General features: G+C 50.8%; 1 protein-coding gene across 1 annotated transcript; it reads right to left on the reverse strand.

Moving 5' to 3' along the window:
* Positions 1 to 13,123: 13,123 nt before the first annotated feature.
* On the reverse strand, positions 13,124 to 21,292 carry CXCL14 (C-X-C motif chemokine ligand 14). Its single transcript, XM_061189621.1, has 4 exons — positions 21,029 to 21,292; positions 20,749 to 20,854; positions 16,877 to 16,990; positions 13,124 to 14,308 (listed from the first exon to the last, which is right to left on the reverse strand). The coding sequence occupies exons 1-4, from the start codon at positions 21,090 to 21,092 to the stop codon at positions 14,293 to 14,295; spliced, it is 300 nt and encodes a 99-aa protein (XP_061045604.1). The 5' UTR covers positions 21,093 to 21,292; the 3' UTR covers positions 13,124 to 14,292.
* Between the last annotated feature and the right edge of the window lie 1,257 nt (positions 21,293 to 22,549).

Raw genomic sequence — 22,549 nt, forward strand, 5'->3', positions numbered from 1 at the left:
GTCCCAGGGTATTTGATCAGCTAGTGCACAATTCTCTGATTGGTTGATGGTGAGGTAACAGGGAGGTGTCACAGGGGTTAACATTATCAGTCCTCAGGTGCCATAGGTCTGTGGGATGTGTGCTCATGGTCATCAAGTAGTTAATTTCGTCCATTTGGTGGGGGTTTTAGCATCTGTAAAACAACTCTGGAAATGTGCATCGATACTATTATCTAGGTACTGCAGAGAGGAACTAAAGCAGAGGATATGGGGGAAGGATCTGTCCCAGGAAGGCCCCATAGGGTCCTGGTCGATTACATCTGTAATTGCCCCATTTGAGTGTGCCATTCATTTAAGGAGCACTGATCAGATATTTTGTAGGGTGCCAGAAATGGGCTTTTTTTAAAAAAAATTTATTTTATATTGGAGTATAGTTGATTAACAATGTTATGTTAGTTTCAGGTGTACAGCAAAGTGATTCAGTTATACATATACATGTAGCAATTCTTTTTCAAATAGAAATGGGCATTATTTTTTCAAGGCTTTGATGTCTAGCCTTTTAAAATTTTTATTAAAATTTATTATTAATTAATTAATTGGCTGCGTTGGGTCTTAGTTGTGGTACATGGGATCTTCGTTGAGGCATGCAGGATCTTTCGTTGTGGTGCGCAGGCTCCAGGGTGAGTGGGCTCAGTAGTTGTGGTACGCGGGCTTAGTTGCCCCGCGGCATGTGGGATCTTAGTTCCCCAACGAGGGATCGAACCTGCGTCCCCTGCATTGGAAGGCGGATTCTTTACCACTGGATCACCAGGGAAGTCCCGAAATGGGCATTTTTGATGAAACTGTTCTGTCGACTCTTCTCCCAAATGGCTGAACCACTGCCATCTTTGGATCCCAGGATCCTTGAGCAGGGCTTTTGTGTGCAGTTGGTTGGCTGACGGGAGTGATAAAGAAGAGAGAGTCTGGGGGACCACTTTGGGGAGAAAGGTCATAGGACATTTGTTGGGGAACAGCTTGTTTGGGTGGCTCAATGGAAAGAAAGCCTCTTGAAGAGACGGAGCAAAATCTCCCACGTCAGCACCACAGTCTAACCTATGCGCCTGCAGATCTTTTCCTCCACTGAGCACAGGGTTTGGAGAGGGGCAGGGGTACAGGACGCTGGGGCAGAAAGAACACAGACTGTAGTCTGACGGTGTTGGCTCAGCTCCGACTTTGCCACTTGCTGGCTGCACGGTTCTTTACAGTCTCCGAGCTCCAGGTTCACATCCGCAGAGTGGGGATAAGCTTTTCTCTTCTCCAGGAAGCTTGAGGATTTGCTGGAATCCTCAGGCCGGACCCTGCACATTTTAGCTGCTCTGGAAGTGATTGTTTTGATGATGATGATTGGCCCAGAGAGGAATTCGGGACCCAGAAAAGGCATGAGGTCTTTGCCCTTAGAAACTGTTTATTCTTCATGGAGTTGGAAACAGCTCCTTTCCTACCTGGGAGGGGGTATTTCGAGAACCCAGGCACCTAAACCTGCTTTTGGCTTTTCTTTCAGGATAAATATGCTATGCTAGGACAAGTACAATACATTAAGCCAAAGCTTCCACTGAGTGACTTCTTCAGAAACCTGCCTGGCACCTTATTGTGGAGGAATGCAGTTAAGGCTTGTTTGTGAAACTACAATGCATGTATTTCTTTGTATTTAGAAATCTGAATTTAACAATCTATGTATCTATATCTATATCTATCATTTTTTCCCCTGAGTGTATTGAGCTTTTTCAAAAATGAAGGTTTCAAGGTTCTGAAAACCAAGCTGATTCTACCAGAATGGGGTAGAAAATGGGGACCGCCCAACTCATGAAAATCTTCCGCCGACCATTTCTGAACTTGCAGGAACAGTGTTGCGATGTGGAGGAGAAAAGGGATCCAACGTTTCTTCCGGGGATTAAAAGTGAGTCCAAAATTGCAAGAACTTAGGAGAAAAAGGCTCTTGTTGAGTTTCCCTTTGAATAACCGAGCTGCTTTCTCTCTAAGCGCTAAGTGTTGTGATGCAGCGTCCTTACTGCCTAGAAACCCAACAAAGACTGGCTTGGTGGCTGCTTTGAGGTTCCTGTTCCATGTAGAATTTTAACCATGAAAAGACACAAAGATTGGTTTCTTCTGAGTCCTTAACTGAATACCACAAAGGGGGACAATTAGTGGGGAGCTGGGCTACTATCTCCCACCGGCTGTGCTGCTGCCATTTGGAACCTTGGGCCCCCCATCCCAGAGCCATGTGGGGTACACCCCAGCCCCTCTCCATCTCCAGGGTTTGGAAATGTGCCACAGACGTAGCCATCCAGGTGTGGAGAGTGCTGGGCTCCAGAGAGACCATGTGCCGTGGAGTGGAGAGAATGGATTGTTATTTAGTTTTGTAGCCACTTTTACTTGCTAGAGGTCCTAATATGTAAAATGGGATAATAATTCCTGGATTGAAGACCTGCTGTTAGGATAAGGTGAGATAATCATAGATAGTGTTGGCATGGAGTAAGGGTGCAATAATGGTAGTCATTTATGCAATACTGTTGTTCTCCCCATTCCAGGCGTTATGGCACAGATACCCTCTGCCCGACTTTCAAAGCCCCCCAGACCATTCCCAGCTCTGTATCCTCTGCTTTGACTGAGCAGGTTTCCATGATTTCTCCTGTTCATCTTCCTGTTACCTGTGCGGATAAGGGGCCATGTCCCTGACTGGAAGCACACCTCTTAATCTCTCAGAGCCCAGCTTTCATAGAAATAAAGGATTGTAACATCTGCCCCTGGGGATCACTGTAAGGGCTAATGTAGACAATGGAAACAGTACCTAACACAGTGCCTGATCCCTGGTAGGTGCCGAATAAAGGCTCTTTCCTTTGCCACCACCTGGAACATGTGCTGGAAAGGACAGTTAACTGTACAAAGCAGCTCCAACACAGGCTATGTGCTGCCCATACATGTAACTCAGGTGACCTTCTCAGTGCCTCATCTGTTCATGGAGTGTAACATTAGTGGGTATGTGTGTGGACTTTGGACTTGGACTCCAGGGTTCAAATCCTTCGTCTGTCACTTTTACTAAAAAGTTACACATTCCTCCAAGCTTTAGATAACTCACCTTTAAAAGGGTTTGCAAAAAATTACCTCACATTTAAATTGTTTTAGGATTAAATTACATGAAGTATGTATAATACATAGCCCATAATAAGAACCGAATAAATTATTGTTGGTCTTCAACGAATGTTTGAATAAATATTTCTAGAGTTGGCATATGAATAGCTTGTCTAGCTATGTATATTTAGTGAAATCAATGTACCATAACATACTCAATTGTATCTTAACCTTTTGAGTATGCTTTCACTTTCACTTCTTTACTTTCACCCGTAGTAAATAAAGCTGCAGTGAACATCTCCATGCAAATATTAATTTCCTTGACCGGAGTTCTTCTCTTAGGGCAGAGTCCTAGAAATGGGATTATTGGCTTAAAGGGTTTATTCAGCAGTTACAGAGGATATTTTCATTTTGCCATATAGGCTGCAAAGAGATATTTAACAATACAAAATGCTCAGAAAATGTATATTATACTCAGCAGTCACGTCTTCTTGATCTTTTGGTGGGCATCTTTCTTCCATGTCAGCTTTTCATTTTAGCTAGGTTGTAAATTCCATGGCTTTAAAATTTATTATTAGTATGTAATTATTTCAGTTTTTAATTCAATAGAGCTGTTATTCATAGTTATTTGTTTTTAAAATTGGCTCCTGTAACTGGGAAGGGGGGGCTGGTACAATTTCAGGCAAAGCTGGACGCAGGGGCTAACCCATGTGGTCGTAGTCCTGTTCCTCTGTTTCTCTGCTTTGATTCCTTCTGTGTGTTGGCTGTATTCTCAGGCAGGTTTTCTTCAAAGGATCCCAAAGATGACCTCTGATGCCGTGAGACCACATCCTTATGACTTGTGATCAAGAGAAGCCTGTTTCTTCAGCTTCCACCTAGTAAATCTTGTTAAGGCCCCGATTGGCTTTCTTGGGTCTTGTGTTCACATCTCAGCCAATCAATGTGCTGGGGGGGAGAATGCTGGGCTCTGATTGGTCATTCTGGGTCATTTACACTCATTCCCTACTCCTGGGGTCAGGTGGGGGTGGGTATCATGATCTGCAGCCTCTCAGGCTTTACAGGTTGGGGAAGGGGCTTCCGAAGGAAAAGAGCGGGACACTGGGATGCTGTTACTGAGGAAGCGGTTACGTTAAGCAGCATGCAAGGTGTGAAGTAACCACAAGATGGCGCTTTCGATCTTTCGCCTTCACGTGGCCGCTGGGCCCACACGGGCCTTCCCTGGGTCTTTCTTCCTGTCGCTTAACCCACAAAGATATGGGTTCCACAGTGGAACTCCTGCTTTTGATGGTTTTCAGAAGAATTGAGGCATTGCCGCCCATAGGAAAAGGAACGGGCCTAGTAGGGGTTGTATGCCATGAGGTGGGGGGAAAAGTGGTGCGGTGTGGACGGAACTGATTCAACACCCAGATGGGGGTTTGGCTCCAGTGGTGGTGTTTGGTTATTTTCTATTAAGCTTCTTGTCTTTAGCCAGACTCCTCAGTACAAAAGTTCTGTGAGTTTGCTTGATAATCTATTTTATGAAAAAGACTGAGGTAGTTAGGAATTTGGCTATCCTCTCAAGAGCACGTGAGAAATCTCAAGCCAGGGGCTTCCTGAACCTTCTCCCTCCCAACACACAGCCCCCTGCATTGAGGAGGCCAGCTGTGAGGTGGGAGAGTGGGGGCACGCTGGGAGGGCCCGCCGCTGGGCTCAGGGGTGGACAGGGGCGTGGGGAGACGCAGGGCCGCTCCTCCCAGCCTGCTTTCCCATGACTTGGGTGAGTGAATGTCCCGATCTTAGGGCCAGCATGGTCCTGGGGGCTAGGGACCCAGAACTTTCTGGTCATGTGTGGACATTATATCCTAATGGTATACAGGGTAGAATAAAGAAGAACCTGAACCTGAGGGTTTGGCTCCAAGAAGCATTCTCCGGCATGCTAGCCCCCAGGAACCACAGTGACCCTTTCCCTTGTTTTCCCTCCCCCATTAGTCATAAAACACCTACTCAGTGCCAGGTACTTGCTGGGGGCTGGGGATTCAGAGACAAAACCTATTCACTATTGTCACAGATCCCACAGCCTAGTTGGAGAGACGGCCGTATCTAGAAAAATGCCGTTCAGTGTGGAAATGCGGAGGCTGTAGTGAGATAGTGCGGCTCAGACAGGCCTAGGTTGAAATCCCGGCTTGGCTGTTTGGTGAGTGGATAATGTTAGGCAGGTGATGGAGTTTCCACCAGACTTTTCTTGTTTGTAAAGCAGGGATGATTGTATAGACATCAATGCCTATTTCATAGAGTTGGTGTGAAGAGTGAGTGAGAACACGTGTAAGGCACCTTGCCCTGAGCTTCAGACGGGGAGATGTGCAGATCTTGTTGATTTTCTTATCTTGAATGGGATGTGCAAATGTTTCAAAGTTGAGAGGCAGAATTAACGCACTGAGTGATAAAATGTGAGCTAGACTCTCCCCGAAGGTTTGGAGTGCTAGGGAAGAAATCGGTGAGACTAAATAATTAATTGGGACAGATGTAAAGTGGTGGGCTCGGGTTCAAAAGATCAGTTGCCCAAACCCAAGGATGGAATGCGGGTCTGTGTGGCTTGACACTCTGCTCTTGTATGATGAGGCCTTGGGGATCATTTAAATGCCTGCCTAATGGATGTGATGAGGTGGCTGAGAACAGTAGCACAAATATGACGTCCTGACAAAGGAAATGAGCCACAGCCATGCAGGAAGTGGTTTGGGGAGGGTGGGTGCCCTGGATGGCAAAGGACCCAAAAGCCATCACCTGGAATGACTGAGTGGACAGACAACTTTAGCCTGGAGAGGGTCAGATGTGTCACAGTGTGGGCCCTGCTTTCCAAAAACATCGAGTGTTGGCATCTGAAAAAGGTCTTGTGCTTCCTCTGTGTTGCTCCAGAGACGGACCTCAGGAAACCTCTTTTAGGGTCCTGATTTAAGGATGAATTTTAAAACTTTTTAGCACTTGGACTTTTCCAGCCATAGAGTGAGCTGCTTTATGAGTTGTGAGGCTCCTGTAACTAAAAGCATTCAAGCAGCCTCTGGAGGCCCTATCTGGGGTGATCTAAGGCAGGAATTACTCACACAGGTCCAAGGAACCATAAGGATTACTTCAGAGGAATACAAGAATCTCCTGAAATTGTTTGCAAGATAGTCCGTGCATTTCTTTCAGGGAAAAGGAGATAGAGCATTCATCAGCTTCTTAAGGGGACCCAGTGTCCAAAAGCACTTAAAAAATTCACAACTTCAAAGAAGTTTGGATATAAGGTTAGAATAGATTCTAAGGTGTTTTCCCTCCGGGATTTGAGAGTCTTTGGATTGTTAAATATGTTCTCGTAACATGAAATTGTTGTTATTATTATTAGCTATCATTTATTATGTGCTTGGTATGTGCCACACGAAGTTTTACATATTCTACTTGAATTATCTCATCTAGTATTTTAAAAAATTCTTTGAGAGTAAGCACTGTTATTATATCTGTTTTACAAGTGACAAAACTGAGGCATGGAAATTTGCCCAGGTTCACAGAAGGTTCCAACTTCCCTGGATAGATAAGTGCCCCAAGTTTGGCCCTTTTATGCCTCATAGATGTGATGTTACTCCAAGTAGGTCCACACAGGGTACAAAACTACAGTTTTCCCTTGGATATTTTAAAGGCGGGATGATAATAGTAAGCAACTATTGATACCATGTATCAACTGCTTACTCTCTGTGTTGAGACATTTATCTCATTTAATGCTCACAGTAGCCCTCTAAAGTTGGGACTAAGAGAAGTTAAGGGGTTGGGAGAAATGAAGTATGGTCACTCAGCTTTTAAGGAGAGGAGCTAGGGTTTGAAAGAGCCTGTCTGGCTCACAGCCTGCATTCTCAGCTCTGCAGATATTGGGGATGGAACACTGGGCTGGGGCCTGGGCCTCTTCTGTGTATCTGTCCCAGGAAGAGCTCTTTGAATACACTTGGGGGAAGTGCAGAAAATCCCTTAGTAGCTGAGGTGAGTCAGCTCAGATAGAGTGGCAGCTGGACATATCCTGAAACCTCAGAGCAGGAAGCCAGCCCAAGGGCTGAACATGGAGAGGACAACAGTCAGTGAGCCTGAAGAGCTCAGGTGCCCCCCCACCCCAAGAGCTGCCCAGGCTCCAGGTGGCTCAGTGAGCTGAGGCTTTAGCATGTCCTGCGTCTTGGGACTCTGCCCTCTCTCCCACCCTAGCTCCTCCCAGGTTCAGGGAAGGGAGCAAGTCAGCAGCCTTATGGTGGGAAAGCATTCCAGACTTGCCCAAAGCCGACATTCGAAGGGGTCATGTGTTTGGGACTGACGTGGGGGGAGGGAGTTGCAGCTTTGGGTCTCCATGGCTTTCCCCAAGCTTCCTGATGTGCTTCGGCCCTCCCCAGGCTCCCAGGAGAATAAGATGTCAAAGGTCCATATCCCATTACTACTCCTCTGATGTAGCTAATCCCCCCCACCCCTTACAGCACATGCCAACCAAATTGCCAAGGAAAGGTATTCCTCAGTCCTCTGGAAAGTACAGCTGCTTGGTTGACTTTTGTTCTCCTGAAACCAGAATCTGATACTTTAATTGTCTGGGGAATACCATGTGGATAGACACACAGAGAGGGGGACAAGGATTTTTATTTGGGTCTTTATTCAACAGATGGGACTCCAAAGTGCCGTGTGCCCCCCAGTAAACAATCCATGGGCATAAGCTCCAACCTTTGTCTAGCAGGGGAGGGAGGCCAGGGTGGAACAGGGAAACCAGGAGATGGCCCAGGAAGATTCTATACAGTGCTCTGTGGACTTCAAGGTCACCATTACTTCCAAAAGGCCCACACTCAGATTGTCCAAGGGGAGAAGTTGACTAATCATTTCTTAGACACCACACAGTCCTGCACCCTAGCACTCTCCTGCTAGGCCTGTAAGTGGGGTGATCATATAATTTATCAACCACACTAGAACTCTTCTAAGAGCATGGAAGGGAACCCTCTTCATAATTACCCTGGGACAACCGTCCTAGACCTAGATTATCCCAGGAAACCAGGACATATGGTCACCCTACCTAGGAGTGTCCAAACCAAGACTTAACCCTGCCCAAGACCACTTGGCCACTCTGTGACCTTGGACAAGTGACTCAGCTTCAATAAGCCTGAGGTTCTTCATCTGTAAAATGGGACTCACCACAGAGTTTGCTGAGAAAGCACTCAATAAATATTGGTTGTGGTGGTTGTTATTATTTTTATTAAACTTTATTGCCCCTCAAAGTATGGGGAATCAGCAGGGTTGGTATCTTAGCAGCTGTAAAGGAGTTGAAAGATATTCTGTCATAATTTTCTTGGTTTATAATACTTTGTGGCTTTACTAATGCAAATACTTAACTCCAGTCTGTCTTTGCAGGCCATTATTTCAGGGGGACAAAAGCCTTTGTAATGTAGAGATGATACCTGTGTGAGGGCTGCTTTAAAAGAAACAATGGGTTGGAAGAAAGAGCCTGTTGCTTCACCTTCCGTTTTGCTCCCGGGGGCGGGGGGGAAATAACCTTGAATATTAGATGAGCGTCTCATCTGCATCTAATTAGACATCCTACTACTGTTCCCAGAATATCAACTCTCTTCATTGTGAAACAGGCTAATTATTTTAAATCCAGCTTTGAATTAATTTTTTTAAACCAACCTCTTGATGGTTTCAACTTGTTTCTAACCAAAACGTTGAATTGAATTTGATATTGTAGTCATTTTGCTTGTTCAACGTATTTGGTGGTAGCTGGAAGAATCTCTGGCTGCTTCTACTTAAGCCGAATTTGTGTCTATCAGATGTGGGGCAGAGCAGTGATTCCACAGTTGTGGGGATGGCTTTGTTTTGTCGGATGAGTGGGAGAAGGCCTAGGGGAGCATGTGTGGCTGTAGTCTTGTGTTTCTGAAAGACAAAACGAGGCACACCCAAAACAAACCTGGCCACGCTGGTGGGCCTTGTGACCCAAGTTCACTAGACGATCAATATCTACTCAATAAACAGTAGGTGAGGCCTGGGTGAGGGCACAGCAGTCTCCTGTGGGCTGGGGTCGGCAGGAGCTCTAAGACAGTGCATCCTTCAGGGGCAGAAGCCCTGCTCAGAACCCTCCAGACGTGAGGGTTCAAATTCTGTGTTTACTACCTGCTAGCTTTGTGAATACGGGCAATGTGTATTCACCTCGCTAAGCCTCGGTTTCCTCATCTGTAAAGTGGAGCTAAAGGACAGATCCCCCCCACTTCCCACCCCCGGCCCCTGCTGTGGTTGTTACCAGGATTCCATGAGATAAGGCATGCAAGGGTCTCAGCACAGGGTCTGGCTCACAGTAAGTAAGGACTATACCAGTCCCTGTTGTCACTGTTCTCACACAGCCTCGGGGAACTCGGAGGGCCCTTGGCTGAGGTCCGTCGGCTCTTTGCTGCCCTCTGGTGGTGTGGCTCAGCATGGCCTGGCGTGGAGGAAGCTGGGAGATGTTACCTCCAGAGAAAGAAAATTGCTTTAGGTTTTATTGCTTCCTTAACGACCTCCAAGATTATCTATTCAACTTTTCAAAAGGGGAGGACAAGGGAGGGCTCTAAAAGCAGTATGGTGTCTTCCTCGGTGGGAGGGTGAGCAGAAAAGCTGTGGTGGGCTTCCTTGCCAGTGAGGCTGTGGAGGCCCCAGCCATGGTTCCCTGGCAGGCTGGGTGAGAGGCGAAGAAGGAGAGGAAGGGAGATGGATGAGCTGGGAGCGGAGGTTGGAGCTGTGCCTGGTTTCCCTGGATATTCAGCTGGGGCATGGCTGGTATTTCTGAGGCCCCTCTGAATTCCCTCACATTCTCCACTTCCGGCCCTGGCGCTCTCTGTTTCTGCTGGCCTGTCTCATCGCATATGGACACAGGGAGCCACGGGCCACATCAGGGACAGGATGGAATCAGGACTTCCTGTCATTGCCTAAGAACAACTTACAATTTGCCATGAGCTCTCTCCAGACTGATAGGTCTTGGTCAGGGGTCGCCTCCTCCAAGACTGGGTGAGGTGCCTCTTTGGGGTGTCCCCAGAGCCTGCTGTGTGGCCCTCTGGCTTAGTGTTAGACTGACAGGCAATTTCAGGCAGTGTCTTCATCTCCCTTTGGACTGGGAGTTTCTGGAGGGGTCGTCCCCAGCATCCAGCAGCGTGCCACATATAGCAAATGCTTCATGATGGAACAGTGGCTGGGTCATGAATGATGAACTCTGCCCTTGAAGATGAGGGACGGCACCTCACCAAGCCTTCATTCCCTGTGGTGCCCAGCACAGGGCTGTGCATGTAGTGGTGGCTCAGTGAATGAGTGCAGAAAGCACGTTCTCTGGGAGCTCCTTAAGACGAAGATTAATTCATGGTGTTTGAGTACATCCTAAGCGCTATCATAGGTTCCAGGAGGTTTTTGCAAAGAAGCGTAAGACATAGTCCCTGGCTTCTTAGAACATATCTTGTTAGCTGTTCAAGTTAAAATAAAGGTGTTACATTATAGTACAAGTCATGTAATAACTCAGGGCTCAAATGGGCCATCCAGATGGGTGTTAGAGTTGATACCCGAGCTATAGGCCCGGTGCCACGCGCTTGTGACGTGAGAGTTGCACAGAGCCCTGTGCTGGGGCTTCATGCTCTGCTGTTGCCATCTTGAAATTCTTAAAATTTGAACAGAGGGCCTTGCATCTTTAATTTGTACCACACCTTGCAATTATGTAGCTGGTCCTGACCCCAGTTATGTAGGTGGTCCTGGCTGCAGGTCCAAGGTGACCAGGAAAAGCTCCATGGTGGAGGTTTGGCCGGGTGAAGATGAGCAGCAGGGCTGGCCTGGAACTCTCTGAGGATGTGGCCGTCCCGGTGTTGAGTCTGGGGCAGCCCTGCGTACCTGCTCAGGACCTGCCTGTGGGAAGAGTTGGGGGTCAGGGGCCTCCTGGCTTTTGGATCCCAAAGCATGCCTGTCTGTGAGGAAGTGGTGGCTCTGAAGATGGGGCCCACATGGGGCCTGGTCTGCCCATGCACAAAGGAGCGTGTTCACCCCTTCCCAGGGAGGCCTGGAAGAGCTACTTGGAAAAGCCACCTGGCCTTGTTTGCTACACTAGAGTTACTCTCCTTTCTGGAATGTGGTGGGTGGACACTCATAGGGCTGCTGGGAAGCCCAGAGGAGAAAAACAATGGGAAGCAGTTCTGTAAGCGGGGAAAAAGGGCATCTTCCCTGGAGCCAAGCATAGTTCCTGGCACTGCAGGGCCCTCTTTTGGTGAAGTGTTGGGGCTGAGAACCCATTCTTAGTGGTCCGGCTAGTGCCTATCTATTGGAGGACAGGGTCCAGGTTGTCCAGGAAGCATAGCCAACCTTTGTTCTCCAGGGGCACACAGCCTCTGTAGGGGACGAGACGTTTACACACAAGACCTCCACTCCTGCTCTCTGACACACCGGGGCTCGAAGTCCAGCTCTCCTTCTACTTACCATCTGCGTCTCTCGTGCAAATTGGGTCCTTTGTCTGGGCATCTACAACACAGCACTGCCGGGAGGGTGGAGAATGAGCAGCAGGGCAAGTGCCCGGGTCAGTGCCTGGCACACTGTAGGGGCACATTGTTACTGTTACTAAGAATCCAATCTGTGTCTTGGGAGATTGGGAGGTCAGAGAGGGAGGGGACTCACAGGCCAGCAGGGCTGGAGGAGGAGGTGCTGCTTCTAGAACCACAGCTGGGATAGAGGAGAGCCCTGAGCGAGGGCGTGTAGCACGTCCAGAGTGAGTGGAGGGTGAAGCCTGCAACTCAGGAAGCAGCACAGAGAATCCTGTGCCCCGGGCCGTGGTGCCGGCAGATGGGGAGGCCTTTGCGTTGTCAGGGCCAGGTGTGGGGAGGGTGAGGGGGCTGGGGGGAAGGCAGGGGGGATCCTTCAGCCGAGGTCCTTACGGTGGCTCGCCCTGGTGAGGCCCCAGCAAGGTATGCTGATCTGGGGCCAAGCAGGGGTCAGGGTTCCCGGCGGAGAGGGGCCCGGCCTCTGCTCTCCCCTGCCCTGGAATGTGCCCTCACACTGGGGCTCTCCTTTCTGTCTGCTGGTGTCCGGGCTTTCCTGTCCAGTCTCCCTTCTTCCTCCATAATGAAGGGAAAGTGGGACCACACCGGGCATTCACAGTCGCCCCGGCTCAGCGTGGCCTCAGCCCACCCTGTCCTGCTCCTCTCAGCAAAGAGGCTGCCAGGCTCAGCCGTTGGAGCTGTGCGAAGAGTGACCCTGGGCGACTTTCCTAATTTCTCTGGTCCTCCGTTTCCTCAGGCATACACTTGGTGGGACTTGGCAGTGCCAGGAGATGATGGAAAGGATGCAGTAGCATCTTGCAGAGGCGGTGCTAGGCCAGGGTACTTGCTGTGTGTTCCTGTAAGTGCTGGCGTAGAGGGGCCTGTTTCAGGGCGCGGCTGACTGGGGTACCTGAGGTGTGGGGCTGTGGGCAGTTTGTGCAGAGGGCGAAGTGGCCTGGTCTTGCGGATATTGAAGGAGCTCACATTTACCGAGTGCTCGCCATGCCCTGGTATCCTGAGCGCTTTACATGGATTGCCTCCTTCAGTCCCCAGAAGCGCCATGAGGTGTGTGCACTCATCATCTCCATCCTGCAGGAGCAGAAGTGGACCTTCAACGTCGCCCTGGCTGTGGCTCCCACACAGCCTGGCTGCGGAGCCCTGTAGGTGGGCGCTTCCTGCCCTTGCCTGAGCCCCACTAGAATCCTGGGGCCCTGGGCCACAGGGGTCTTGACGGGTCCCGCATCTACTGCCGTCCCTAAATGGGGACGGCAGCGTGACCCTGTGGTCCTGTATGCGCTGACCTGGCTGTTCTGATGAACCTGCCCCAGGTGTGGGAGCCAGGCAGGGAAGAAGCATCAGCCTGGAAGCCTGGCTTTCTGTCTTCAGGACATTCCATAGAGGTGACGGTGTTGACAGGTATTGGGAAACACAAGTTTTCCTCCCCAGTGCATCTGTCCCTGTTTATTTAGGATGTGGTAAACATTTGGTCGTCATCCTGGCTTAATTAAGTAGAAAAAAAAGTCAGTACTCTAGAATTTTGGTACATTTCAAATATGTTTTATTACTTTTCTTTTTGTCTTAGAAAGAATATCAAACCTGCATGCAATGCTAACGGTTTCTGACATTTACATAGCATATGACACAATAGTGCAACACGGCACATACTGAAGGGACATGTGTAGAGGGGGCCTTCCTAAGAGTATATTTACGAAGGGAAAGGTGTGTGGTCATCTTAAAGAGGGCTGCACCAAAGGAGGACTGCACTGTCTAACACTGAAGAATTACGTGGGGAATCACAGATTGCTTTAGTACTGCATGTTCCATTGTCATGAGGGAAAGAAACATGCTTTGAAGGTTTTCCCTCATCAACAGCATGTGTCTGTAGCTGTACATTGTACGTGTATTTGTATATTTTTAAGTTTTCTCCTAAGATTTTTGCTACAGCATCAGTAACTTCACGTGGTTTTGAAGCAGTGAAACTTTCACAAACGCTCAGGTTGGAGAGAAGACCCAAGGACCATTCCTTAAGGACCTTCCTTAAGGACCATTTATTTGCCTCGCCATCCCAGGATCTTGGAAATGTTTCCTAGAATGTGTAAAAATTAACCCCGGGGATGAAGCACATTTCTCTGGCAGCCAAACTTGAGTTCCTCAAAGAACAAATGCAGAGAGATCTGCTCCTGCTTGCCCGACAGTTGGGGCCATTGGGGCCGCTGCTGAGTCCCCCTGAGGCTGTGACCGACCATGAGCCCAGGAGAGCTTGTGGCAGCTGTGCTGAGGCGCCAGGACCTCTGAGCGGAAGCTTCCCGTGCTAGGAAGGGAGCAACGCTGCTATGAAATGTCTCAAACAAGTTCCCTGTTCCTCCTAGGTGCTTATAAAGCTCAGATGTATAGTGATGTCTGGACAAATACAAAAAAGCATTTTTTTTTTTTTTAATAAAGGAAAGGCATGAGTTTCTCCCCTCTTCGGTAAAAAGCAGCTTGTGATGAAATCTGGAACACAAGAGAGAAGGGTCTCACATCTGGAAGCCTTTTGCACACAGCTATAAAATGTAAAAACTGACCCCTGGTAAAAAGTGCTTTGTAACGATATTTAATTTGTGTCTTATGCCTGTGAGAAAGAAAGGGTTTGTTTTTTTAATCTGCAAAGTCCTTTGCTTGTGTCCCAACCGGTGTGAAGCTTTCCCATCAGGGATTTTTCACCCTATTCTTCGTAGACCCTGGGAAGAGAAAACACCCATGTCAGTGGCTCAGGACGAGGCAGGAAACGCACAGGCTGGTGTCTGAGCTTCTCTGCACCTGGCCTGGGGAGTGCCTCTCCCAGGACCGCAGGAGCCCAGGAGAAGCAGGGGACATTTCAGAGGAGGCCATCACATGGGCGTAAAAGCTCACCTGAACCTGGCTTTGTCCTTTCTACACAGCCTCCACCTCTGCAGTTTCTTTTTATCCTCAAAGCTCTAGGAAGCAAACCCTCTTGGTATATGAGGAAACTGAGAAACAAGAGACTGAAAGTCTGCCCAACGAACACTGAATGTCAATGGTGGGAAAGACCTCTGTCTCCGGCGTGGATGGGGGGAGGGGCAGAGGCATCCCTTCCCTCCATTTAGGCTTGTGTCTTTCTTTGTATTTAGCCCAAGAATACATGTTCTCCAGAAAAAATGCCAGTTCCAGAAGCTGCTGCCTGAAGACTGAAGGGCGGTCAGTGAGGCTGGGGCTGTCACAGAGGCCCGTGGCTCAAGGTTACTTCCTCTAGTAGTTGTCAAGCCTGTGAGCACTCACAAGCTGACTTCCCCCTCACCTCCCCAACCATCTCTGTTTAGATACTTAAATCCCTTCCCTTCTGCCGCATGGCTGCCATGGGACCACATGTCACATCCAGGTCGTCCACTGCTCCTTCCGCCTCGTTCCTGGTTTCTGAGTAATTATGCACTGAAATCAAATGCCTGCTGCTGCTGCTTCTGGTGGCAGCCGGAAGCTCTGGCTCTGAGCTCCTGGAAGCCCTCTAGTCTCGCCCCACAGCCTGGGCCGGCCGCTGCCTTCTCTTGTCTCTACTCTAGGTTCAGCATTCTCTCTCTCTCTCTGTCTCTGCAAAGAGGACTTCAAGATGGTTCCTTTATCTCCACAAAGACATTTTCAACCTGTACAGAGGGAGGGGAGGCGAGGAGGACAAGGGAATGCCCACATCCTCTCCCAGGACACCTCAGCATTCCACGAAGGAGGGATGGACTCATTTTGTAAGGAAGTGATGGGAGGCCTGGTAGCAGAGGTGCCCTTACTGCTCTCATCTATGGATTTTGCAGGGACAAAAAGAGCGGGGCTGCATGGACCCAGGCTTGCCTCCTTTTCATCAAAGCTGTGGCCCCAGGTGGAGGGGTCGGGACAAAGGCTGGATCTCCCAGCAACCTGATGAAGACTTGCCAGCGCCTCTGTGAACCGGCCCTGCAGTCAGCCTCATTCCACTTTTGATGATGCAGGGCCCGGAGGGTGACTGGACAGGAGGTGTCCTGTGCTTGTCATGTGAGCTGCCTGCCCTGACCAGAAAGAGGGCTTCATTTCCAGTAGATTTATGGAAAATAATCTCTTGCTCTCATCACTTTCTATTTCAAGCAATTGTGGATGAGGCAGTTTTGGAGGCAGCACAAAAGGCTCAGATACTGGAGTTGGGCCCAAGTGTCAGCTGTGGGAGAGCTGGTCGTGGGCTGAGCTTAGGGAGGTGCTGGGGGTGGCAGGGAGGAGGGGCGATGGGAGGGTGGCGTGGGTACCTGCTGGAGGGAGGGGAAGGTGACGCCAGGAGACCTAGCTTCCTGACTTGTGCTCCCAGACAAGTCACTCCCCCCAACTTAGCCTCTGTTCCCCCCTCTGCGGGATGAGGTGCAGGCACCAGCTCCTGAGGAACTCACCTGTGTGTGTGTGTACGTGTATGTGCACGCTTCCCTGGTCATGCTCTGCAGATTCAGGTGTAAACAGGCTCTGAGTGTGTGAGGAGTGGGTCTGCTCCAGGACAGGCTAACCTTTATGTAGCACAGGGGAGCCAGGAACTTGCCTCCCCCTCTGAGGCCAGACATGGGACCCCAGGAGATCAGAGAGGGGAAGCCATTTTCTGATAATGGGGAAACAGCCCAGACAGGATTGGGGTTAGGGGTCTAGTTCAGGACTCTGGTCATTCGGCCACTGCTGTCCCCTGAGTGTAAGAGCGGCTCTGATTTTAGAGGGTCAAACCCAAGGTCCCTCCCTGCACCTGCACAGGAAGGAGTTTATCAGGCTTCTGGGCAGCAGGGGGCATGGGCCACCCTGAGGGGAGACTATGTTGTTGGCAAGGAGTTGTCCTCATCATCTTATGGTTGTACCCACAGTTTTATAGTTAATAAACCCAGTCACTTAAGCAGTTGTGTTTCACCAAACCACACAAATCACTGAGAGAGCCATGCTGGGCATTCGCCCAGCCATTTGACAGAGGGAAATTGGGGGTCAGAAAGCTTAAGTTACTTAAATAAGGAGAGGAATTAGGACTATCCTAACTTCATAAAAGTTAGAATGAGAACATCTTTAGTTCACAAAAGGATCAATTTTTGATGCTTACAATTGTCCAAGAGAGCAATAAGTGTAGCAGTAAGTTAAGTGGTGAGTTCCTCGTCCCTGGGAGTATGTAAGCCATGTCTGGGTATCTGCTTGCTGTGGCAACTGTAGTGGGTGTTCATGCCTTAGATGGGGCTAGATGACCTAGAAGGGGCCTAGACTCTGGATCTGGTAGGATGGTGGGAAGGAAGGTGAGGGGCAGTGGGGCATACCTGCGCTTCTCATTCCAGGCGTTGTACCACTTGATGAACCGCTTGGTGCTCTGCAGCTTGGGGTGCAGGCAGTGCTCCTGACCCCGGTACCTGGACACGCTCTTGGTAGTGATGCTGAAATGGAGTAGGATGGGATGGAGGATTAAGAAGCCTGAATGACAGCCCCTCAGTGTGGCCTGTGGGTGGCCCTGGTCTGTCCCAATCAGAGCACTGAGAGACTGTGGCCTCCTCCCTCCTTTCAAGGAAGCCTACCCATATGCTCGCTCCCTGGCTCTTTGGAAGGTTCGGGTTGTCCCCTTAATCTGACTCCATGTTCGGGTCTAACCCTGTGCAGAGTGATGGGCTCTCACTTTTTCCCCTGGAGCCCCTAAAGTCTGGGATAGTCCCCCACCCCCAAGCCTACCCCCATGCAGGGTGTTGCCCACAGCACTGATGGCTCCCTTGGGGAACGAAGGTCAGGGGACTCTTCCAGCTCCTCTGAACCTGGGATTGAGAGGTGGAGAGAGCTAATGCCAGTGAAGTATGCATGCCAAGACCTCATCCTTGGATGTGAGGAGCTCCATGGCAGGGCTTGGATGTGCTGTGGTCTCTGTCTGATCTTTCAAACCCTAGTTCCCCTGACCCTCTGCAGATTGTTCTGGGGCTGGGCATTTGTTGACCCTAAAGCTAAGTCTTGTTGACTTTGAAGCCCATTTTGATTCCTGAGCATGAAGTCCCAGTTATCTCACCCTTGGGCAGGAAAATAAGACTGCCCTTCAGGTCTCTATCAGCCAGTGTTCCAACACCAGTGGAGGCCTAGCCATGTGGTAGAGAAGTAGGTGGCTTTGTACAGAGCGTAGGGCCTGGGTTTGAATCCCAGGTCTGTCTGTGGGACCTTGGGTAGCCTCTCTGAACCTAGTTTGCCCATCCATAAAATGGGTATAATAATAGGACCTACCTCTTAGGGTTACTGGGATGATTAAAGATATAATCTATGCAGAGTGCCTAGCACAATGAATAGTTACTGTTATTAGCAATTGTCATGGAAGATGGGATGGCCAAGAAGAAGCCTTAGTGTGTGAGGTCCAGCCTGGGAGGGAGGAGGAAGGGAGAGGCTGCTGCCCAGAACTGCTATGCCCCTCTCAGCCAGGGCTGGGCCAGGGTGGCAGAAGTTCAGAGGAAGCTTCTGGGTGGGGGAGGAATGACGGTGTTCAAGAATGAGGGCCCACCTAGCGAACATGGAAAAGTGGAAGGTGAGAGGTGAGGATGTCACTCCTTGGGAGGTCACACGCAGGAGCGAGGTATGGTGGTGGACTGGCTGCTGGGGTGTGGGCTGAGGGGGCAAAAAGGGGCGGTTGGAGGTTGGGGTGGGAAGGGAGGGAGAGAGGTCAGCCAGCACCCCATAGGCTACTAACAGTGAAGTGTCAGGTTGCCTGGGCCAAGTTCTGGAAAGGAGCAGGGTCGCCATGAACTGAGTCTCCCAGTTGATGGGGAGAGGAAATCGAATCTTGCTGCCTAAATGGGGGCACAATATTTCTGGGCAACCTGTTCTCTTCCCTCCCCTGTGCTCTGAGTTTCCAGGGCCCTCACCATGGCCTAAGCCTCCCAGGGCAGGGACAGGTCTTGTGGTAGTGCCAGGTGACTGGGCTCTGCCTTCGCTGGCCCTCTCTATGAGACCTGTGGCTCCCTGGGTCCCTCCTGCTAGGTCTCAAGCATGGGGCCGGGCTTCAGAGTAGAGTCCAGGTCCCCTCCCCCATAGTACCTAGTCGCTCTGCAGGAATTTAGCCCATGCTTTGCTCTCTGCCTGCAGTGCTGCTTTTGCACTTGGAATAAAAGGCCATGGCCAAGCCAGATAAAAATCCCCTCCTCCGTAAGGTCAGCGTACGAGCTGAGGATCCCAAATCCTGAAGGTTGGGACTGCAGGGGAGGACGCTCAGCTCTCCCACCACAGTGCTCAAATGCTCAGTCATAACACGGGGACTTTGAAACTTGGTTGTGGGGTGAAGACATGAGGATTTCTGCCCCCAGCAATTGTGCAGAAATTCTGGGTCCTGTGTGCTTGTCCTCAGTGGTTCTGGGATACCGAGGGTTTCAGCAATAACTCAGGGGGTATGTGAAACAAATTGCCCCTTCTAGAATCTTGGCTCTACTGTATCCTTCTGAGTGCAAGGACTCCCACTTACAAAGCAAGCTGCACCCCAAGCCTCATCAGAGATTTCTAGGTGACTCAGGGTGAACTGGAAAACTTCCTTTAGTTCAGCTTTGGGGCTAAAAACCGGCTTTGGGAAAAAGCACTGGTCCCTCGTGTGATCTGGAGAGTCTTAGGAGCTTGAGAGGGGAGAAGACCTCCAGCCCTTCAGGGATGGGGGTAGGGTCCTGGGTATGGGGTGGAGGTTTAGAAGAGGGTGACTGTGTGCGGATCTCATGAGACCCCTGCAAGTTTTCACAAGGCTACGTAAAGCCTTCTCATGCACTTGCCTGGCTGTCAGTTTCCTCTCTACTCTGAAAAGTATAGCCACGAAAAAGGGCAAGCCTGTTTACTGAGGGTTCTGTCCTTTTGAGATGTCACTGCGCCTCATACCCTGCTCCTCCTTTCCTGCAAGGACTCAACAGCTCAGCTTGGTGTGTGGAGCATTTTTCAGCACTGAGAGGAGTGCAAAGTTAACGTCCCTGTCATTTTCACCCCAAGAGAGCTGAGAACGCTGAGGGGCTTGTAGCTCCTCCCTCAGCTGTGTGACCTCTAGCTCTCACCCAAAAGGATTTTCTAGCAGTTTTTCTGGACCTGGGTCTGCAAGGCAAGGGGCAGGACAAAGGGGCAGGGACAGGGGGCTAATTTAGGTGCCCAGGAAGGAAGGCAGAGGGGTTTAGCTCAGGCCCAGTGATTTTCTGAATTCCCCTAACTTCAGCCTGACTGCGCAGACCCCAGGTGGCAGTTGCGGGGGGGTGGGCGGTGGGAGCTGCCTTTGCAGACACTGTGCGGAGGCCTTTGGGCCAGCGGGGCCAGTGAATGGAAGGCACTTGCCCAGACTGAGAATAAAGTGTGTCCTGTTTCTGGGGGAGGGGAAGAGGGGCCAATGGTCCGTGGCAGATATTTGGTAGCTGCTTTGCCAAGGGCTCCCTTCCTGGCCAAGAGCGTATTGATGGGGAAACAGTGATGCTGGCCTCAAGTGGTTAATTGGGAAGGCAGAGAGCAAGGAAACGCAGTGTTCTCTCGCTCTGCCCCACTTTTTGAAATATTCCCTGCATCCCCACCAAGCAGGGCTTCACCCTCATGGCACGTTAACTCCAACAGAGCCCTTTCCACAAGACTGCTCAGGAACCCACAGGAGTCCAGCTGGTGTTGGGAGAGTGAGGATCGTTCTCAAAATGGAATCGCTAGAAGCCAAAAACCAGACGGCCATGGTCCCCTGATCAGAAAAAGGCCCTGAAAGGGGGTTCTGAGGACGTCAGACAATGTTTGCTTTAATTCTCTCTCCAGTAACAGGAAGGCAGCACGCCTCACAGTTTGGGTTCCAGTTTAATAGTTCTGGGTGTATTCTGAGTGATTTCAATCTGGGTGTTCTAAGTTGGCACACGGAAGCCATTTAACCCTTGATCACCCAAGGGGGTGAAAGGGGGGCAGTGCAACCCCTAGGCTATCCATTCGAATCCTAGCAAGGGTGAACTCCTCGGAGAGCTGTTTCCGGAGCACAGTACCGTGACCCTTTTTTCAAACTCTCTTCCAGACTGCCGTGCCAGCGTCCTAAGGACTCGCTAGGCAATTACAAAGGCTCCGCCAAGGCCTTGACAAAGGCTGAGAGAAAGGCTTGTTAGCCCGACCCAGCCCCAAGCTGCGCCGCAGCACCCGGTTAAGGGCTTCGCGCACACGCTCGCGGCGAAGAGCGAGAACTCACATAACCATTTTCTCCTCGCAGTGCGGGTACTTTGGCTTCATTTCCAGCTTCTTCACGTCGCTGTAGCGGATCTTGGGTCCCTTCCGGGAGCACTTGCATTTGGACCCTGCGAGAGAGCGCGCGGGGGGCTGCTCAGTTGCGTGAGGGGTCTCCTTCGCAACTCATTGACCACCCTCGGTGCCCACCCAGAACCCCAGGGATCCCGGGAAGCTTAGCAGTTGGCGTTGGGGGTTCCCCAGGACGGGCCGGGCTGGCGCCAAGGGACCTCCCAGGCACTCACCGTCCACGCGCGCGGCGCACAGCGCCAGGAGCAGCAGGAGCAGCGCTGCCGTCAGGATCCTCATGCTGGCCGAGGGGCACGGCGCGGGAGCAAGGACTCGGGGAGGGTGCCCGCGCGTCTGTGCGCCGGGCTTGGCTCTTTCTGCCCGGAGCGCGCCTCCCGGCTCCACTCGCTCCTGCTGCGCCCGTCGGTGGTAGCCTCGCGGCTGTGGCACCCCGCAGCGCTCTGCGCTCGGCTCTGGCCTCTCTCCACCGTCTCCCTCCGCCCGCCCAGGCCTCTTTTAAATCCGCTCCGAGCTCATTAATATGCAGAACCACTCGGTGACTCACTGAGATTTCTCAACGCGGTGGGGGGGGGGGGGGGGGCGGAGACCTTCCCCGCCCGCCGCCCGCCCCGGACCGCGATCGCAGCAGCGCACACTCGGAGCCACGCGCGCACTTGCACATTCAGACTCACATCCGCTACCCTCTCGCTCTCACACTCTCTCTCCTTCATCCACTTGCACACCCAGGCTCCAGCACGCACACAGAGCCAGAGCCAGTGCTCGGGCGCCACTTTACGGTGGCGAGGCTGCTTAAGGGCACTGCTTTTATGATTCGCGTGGTTCCCTCTGGCCTGCCGTTGTGAGCCGCTGGGAGACCCAGGCCCGAGGCCCAGATTCCCGAGGAGACTTGAAAGGGTTTTAGGGCAGGTGCCAGGTGTGAGTGCCAGCAGGCCTGACTCCTAGAGCGTGAGCTGTCCCTGTTGGGCCAGCAGCCCTGGTGGCCAGAGCACAAGGCCAGGTTTGGAGGGTGGTCGCCGCAGGATGTGCAGCAGCAAAGCCATGGCCTGTGGTCCCTGGAGCTGGCTCAAAGAGTGTGTGTGTGGGGAGCTTTGGCTAATCTGAAAGGAAGACTTCCAAAAGTCTGTGGGCCTGTGGGGGGGGTGTGGGGAGAACCAAGCGGGTGGCTCTCTTCACTGTCACATCATTCTCCAAAGTTAGGCAGTGGCTGGGCAAGGAGACATGACAATGGTAACCATCTGGGTGAAGTCCATGTTCTAGACATTGTGCCAGGATGTGTGGTGTGGTGGCGTGGGCCCAGGCATGGTGACAGAAATTCCTGCTCCGCTACTTACCAGTGCAAGTGACTTAGCCGCTCTACACCTTGGTCTCATCATCTATACAGTGTGAGTAGTCACAGTGCAGCTGTGAGAATTCCGTAAGATCATACCTAGAAAGTGTTTGAGAGCCTGACTAGCTGTTGGTGCCCTGCAAATATTACTTATTGGCATCATTATTTTATATATATCTATTATATATGATATATATATATATGTTTTTATATATATATATATTTTTTTTTACAAGTCCCTTTCCAAGTTGGTATTTTAATTTCTTTACTTGATGGGCACTGAAACAGGCTCAGAGAGAAGAAATAACTTTCCCAAGATCACATAGCCAGGAGGCAGGTGACTGGGCCAGGAGGGGCCCTGGTCGTGTGGCTGCAGAACTGGGGCTCCTGTCCCTGGGCCATTTGACTT

This window comes from Eubalaena glacialis, chromosome 4 (genome assembly GCF_028564815.1).
Source record: "Eubalaena glacialis isolate mEubGla1 chromosome 4, mEubGla1.1.hap2.+ XY, whole genome shotgun sequence".
In the NCBI taxonomy this organism is placed as follows: domain Eukaryota; kingdom Metazoa; phylum Chordata; class Mammalia; order Artiodactyla; family Balaenidae; genus Eubalaena; species Eubalaena glacialis.

Bases quoted from the DNA above. Each gene is read 5' to 3' on its own strand.
- CXCL14 (XM_061189621.1), bottom strand. From the start codon at position 21,092: ATGAGGATCCTGACGGCAGCGCTGCTCCTGCTGCTCCTGGCGCTGTGC. The intron at 20,855-21,028 runs GTGAGTGCCTGG...GCTCTCTCGCAG, and splicing joins GTGCGCCGCGCGCGTGGACG to GGTCCAAATGCAAGTGCTCC. The intron at 16,991-20,748 runs GTGAGTTCTCGC...ACTCCATTTCAG, and splicing joins TGCGAGGAGAAAATGGTTAT to CATCACTACCAAGAGCGTGT.